The following is a 4,739-nucleotide window of genomic DNA, read 5'->3' on the forward strand; positions in this document are numbered from 1 at the left end:
GATATAAATGATGAATTGATGGGTGCTGACGAGTTGATGGGTGCAGCACACCAACATGGCATAAGTATACATATGTAACAAACCTGCACGTTATGCACATGTACCCTAGAACTTAAAGTGTAATAATAAAAAAAAAAAAAGAAAATGCACTCACATTAGTGCACCAACTTAATGAATAAAAAAGAAAGACCATACAACGATCTCACTAAGTGCAGAAAAGCATTAGATAAAATTTAACGCCAATTCATCATGAAAACTCCTTACAATATAGAAATAGAAGGGAATTTTACAGATCAAATCTAAGAATGTCTACCATAAACTTGCAAAAAAAAATCAACCAAATAAAATATTAGAAGCAGCTCCTTTAAAATCAGAAACAAAATAAAGATATCCACTATTAATCCTACTACTCAGCATTGTACTGTAGGTCTTAGGCCATGTGGTCAAATAAACAAAAAAGAAAAAAGAACTACAAGCTTTGAAAATTTAAAAAAAACTGTTATAATTTATAATTTGACTTCCTACAGAAAAAAACAAATAATTATTGAGACATTATCAGAATTAACAATAGAGTTTAGCAAAATGGGCTTATGTAAACTAAATGTCCAGAAAATACTTCCATTTCTATATCAGCAACAAATTGTTAGAAAATATAATTTTTAAAGAGATATCATTTATAATAGTAACAAAAGTTATAAGGTCTCTTAAACGTACCTAACAGACATGCAATTCCTTTATCAAAACATAAAACTATACTGAAAACTATTAAAGAAGACATAAATTTTAAGAAGTATACCATATCCGTAGATAGGGAAAGTCAATATAGTAAAGATATCAGTTCTTTCAAATGAATCTATAGGTCCAAATGAATTCTGTTCAACACTGTTCTTCATGGGATTTGGCAAAATAAACAAATAAAGATTTCTTTGGAAGGGTAAGTGGTTATGAATAGTCAAAACATTCTGGAGGAAGAATAACAAGGTGAACAAATTTCCCCAGCAGATACTAAGACAGTACAGAGGTAAAAATGAAGATAGTGAGTGTTATATTAGTGTAGAAATAAACTAAATAAATGGAACAGACTAGAAAACTCAGGGGCAAAGCCATGCATTTTGTGAATTTTATGTGTGATAGAAATGTCTTTTCAGAACAGTGGGAAAAGAATTACTATTTAGTAAATCAGTGCTTCCAAAACTTTCTCAATGATAAGAATTATCTAAACCACCAAACCACCGCTTAAATACTCCCAGAATTACCTGTAAATTCTGACTCAATTTGCTCTGAATAGGAGCCTAGGAATCTATTTTTTAAACAAGAAATTCCAGGTGATATCTTAACTTGGTCAATTTAAAAGCCTTCAATAAACATGTGCTGGAACATTGGCTATCTTACATGGAAAAAAATTAAAATTGAATTTTCTCCCTCACAAAATTTCCAATTCCTAGTATTTTAAAAACATAAGGAAAAATTAAAACAACAATTTTAGGGGAAAAAGGATATAGGGAGAATGGTCTTCATTAAATAGATTTCTTTCAATAATACCAAATGCATTAGTCATAAAGGAAAAGATTGATAAACTAGATACTTTTAAATCTTACTCAAAGAACATCACAAACTATGAGAAAATATTTGAACATATATTATCAACAGAGGATTAATATCCAGATTAAATTTTAAAACTCCTAAAATAAATCCAAAGATAGATTGGTCAATAGGAACATCAGTAAAAGACATGAACAGACATTTTACATAAAAGAAACATGAATGACCAATAAAACACACACACACATTCAACCTTGGTAGTAATCATAAGAATAAGAATGAAAGCCACAACAGGATAATTTTACAAGCTCCAAAATGGTGAAAATTAAAAATTCATTTACAAGAATGTATAAAACAAAGTATCTCTTACACATGGCTGACAGGAGAGTAAAATGGTGCAACTATTTTGGAAAACAATCTGGAATACTTTGGAAGTAACAGTTATCCTATAACGCTGAAGATTCATTTGCCCTGTGACCTAGCACTTTCATTCTGAGAAGCTCTTGCACACTTCTACAAAGATACATGTACAAGAACTTCATGGCAAGACTGCTCATAGTAGTAAAAATCAGTAAATCACTCCAAAATATCCATCAACAGAAGAATGGACAAATAAATTGTAACGCAGTCATACAATGGAATACTTTGCAGCAGGGAAATGGATGAACTACAGCTTCTGTTACCATTTGGACAAATCTCTAAAACATAATGTTAAGTGAAAATTGACAGTTATTGCCAGGTGCGGTGGCTCACTCCTGTAATCCCAGCACTTTGGGAGGCCGAGGCAGGCAGATCACCTGAGGTCAGGAGTTCAAGACCAGCCTGGCCAACATGGTGAAACCCCATCTCTACTAAAAATACAAAATTAGCCAGGCGTGGTGTGCATGCCTGTAATCCCAGCTACTTGGGAGGCTGAGGCAGGAGAATCGCTTGAACCTAGGAGGTGGAGGTTGCAGTGAGCTGAGATTGTGCCACTGCACTCCAGCCTGGGTGACAGAAGTGAAACTCTGTCCAAAAAAAAAACAGAAGGAAGGAAGGGAGGAAGGAAGGGAGGGAGGGAGGGAGGGAGGGAGGAAGGAAGGAAGGAAGGAAGGAAGGAAGGAAGGAAGGAAGGAAGGAAGGCAGGGAGGGAGGGAGGGAGGGAGGGAGGGATAAAAATTGCCAGTTACAAACAATACAAGTTTATAGATAGACAAAATTCATAATAGTATGTGCCCTTTGAGGGAAAGAGGACTATATGACTGTGGAAGGACACAGAGGAGTTTCAAAAGCATCTCGAATGTTCTCTCTCTCAAGCTGTGTGATAGACAAAATTGAGGTTTGCTTTTTAACATTCCCTATGACATGCAGTTATTAATATATATTCTTTAAAGTATAAGTATCCCACAATAAAAACATATACTTTAAAATACTTATTGATTGAAAGATTTATAAGCTGAATGAAACACTACACCAGGAATCAGGATAATCATAACCACCAACTGAACACCTCTGGATAACCTGTCCTGCTTGGCCCTTGGATGCATGTACAGAACAGCCCCTGTTCCTGACCACCCTTGAGGTAAGATAGATGGACACATAACCACCCAAAATGCCCAGTGAAAGAGATTGTCCATGCACTCTGTAACTAGTTCAGAGGAAACAGGATTCAGGTTAAAGTTTTTACCTGCAAGTTAAAGAGGAGACGGGTTGAATCAGGGAAGGCTGTCTTCAGGGGCATCCCTTACCTTCTCACAGTACCAGCCTCTGTTGACACCCACATTGCCATGCCCGATGGAGACCCGACTCAGGGGGCTAAGGAGGACAGCCAGCTCGATGTGGAAGATGTCCGTGCGGCCTCGGTCAAACACGCCGCCCTCCAGGAAGATTTTCCCACTGTTCTTATTCCCTCTGGCCCCATACATGACCAAGTAGATTTTGGATTTGGTACCAGCCCCCCGGACATCCCCAGTGAAGACGGTGACAATATACGTAATAGCTGGTGTGGAAACAACAGGAAAGAGAGTGTTCAATGTGAGCTGCATCACAATATCCCACCCCTTCCTCCCCTTCCTGGTTACGACACCCCCAAAGCCCTCCTCCTCCACACATCCTCTTTCCCCATCATGTCCTGTTCCTCCAGATGCCACCTAATGTCCCTCTCGACTTCATTTCATCTTTTCCAGAGTTTGTATGTCCAATGCATCTGAGTTTGAGAATAAACCGCACATATTATTACAGGAAGCTGTCAGTGCTGATTACAGGAAACTAACAAAGAGGAGGAGGAACTCGGGATGGCTAAGAATAGTACTTATTATTAATGATAATTACCATGCCTACATTATTAATAGCTGCCAGATGAATTCTGTTATGTCTAATCTAATTAAAATAGTCAACTCCATTAATGGAGATTTATATTCAGGGCTATCTGATTCATTTCGCTTGCTCTTTTGCTGATAACTTAAAAACATAACTTTTAATAGAGGACATTAATGTCCTCCTTTGCTGCCTGATGTGGTAGGGTGAGGGAGGATTGAGGGAGAGAGAAAACATTGTTGGTTGGGCCATTTGAGGTTCTGGTCTATCAGGAGGCAATATGAGGACATGGAATTCTGAGGAAGAACTAGCAAAGGGAGATTAAACTCTAAGACAGGGTGAAATAAAAGAAAATACCAAAGGCAAACATTTGAACAGGCAATTCTGCTAAGGACTGGCCTAGATTTTTTTTTTTTTTTGAGACAGAGTCTCACTCTGTCACCCAGGCTGGAGTCTAGTGGTACGATCTCAGTTCCCTGCAACCTCTACTTCCCAGGCTCAAGCAATTCTCGTGTCTCAGCCTCCTGAGTGACTGGGATTACAGATGTGTGCCACCAACTTGGTTCATTTTTGTATTTTTAGTAGAGACAGCATTTCACCATGTTGGCCAGGCTGGTCTCGAACTCCTGGTCTCAAGTGAGCCACCTACCTCGGCCTCCCAAAGTGGTGGGATTACAGGCATGAGCCACCACACCTGGCCTACATTCTTTAATTCTGACCTGGGGTCTAAGGCAGTTGTCACTTTAAGCCTTGTTAATTCCCCCACCCATCCCTCACCCTACCATCCGTCACACTCTTATCCCATAACCTCAGAGAAATAAAAATCCCAAATTTCTTTGAGTGGTAATACATGCAACTACACGGGTGCATCATTCATTCTTAAACTTACATTTCCTTTTGTC

The 4,739-nt window shown here is 38.3% G+C and overlaps 1 protein-coding gene across 11 annotated transcripts in view; it reads right to left on the bottom strand.

Annotated features, from left to right (window-relative positions):
* LOXHD1 (lipoxygenase homology PLAT domains 1) overlaps window positions 1-3,714 on the bottom strand; it is a 132,095-nt gene extending 128,381 nt beyond the window's left edge. For 10 of the 11 annotated variants that reach the window (XM_017857837.1, XM_017857836.1, XM_017857838.1 and 7 more), the window contains exon 1: window positions 3,270-3,517. In XM_017857837.1, the coding sequence (XP_017713326.1) occupies window positions 3,270-3,446 (177 nt within the window). In that variant the 5' untranslated portion in view covers window positions 3,447-3,517. Of the gene's footprint in view, window positions 1-3,269 lie in introns of all 11 variants that reach the window. The other variant, XM_017857842.1, reaches the window with a different exon arrangement.
* Between the last annotated feature and the right edge of the window lie 1,025 nt (window positions 3,715-4,739).

The sequence above is a fragment of the Rhinopithecus bieti genome, unplaced genomic scaffold (assembly GCF_001698545.2).
Source record: "Rhinopithecus bieti isolate Rb0 unplaced genomic scaffold, ASM169854v2 scaffold_42084, whole genome shotgun sequence".
In the NCBI taxonomy this organism is placed as follows: domain Eukaryota; kingdom Metazoa; phylum Chordata; class Mammalia; order Primates; family Cercopithecidae; genus Rhinopithecus; species Rhinopithecus bieti.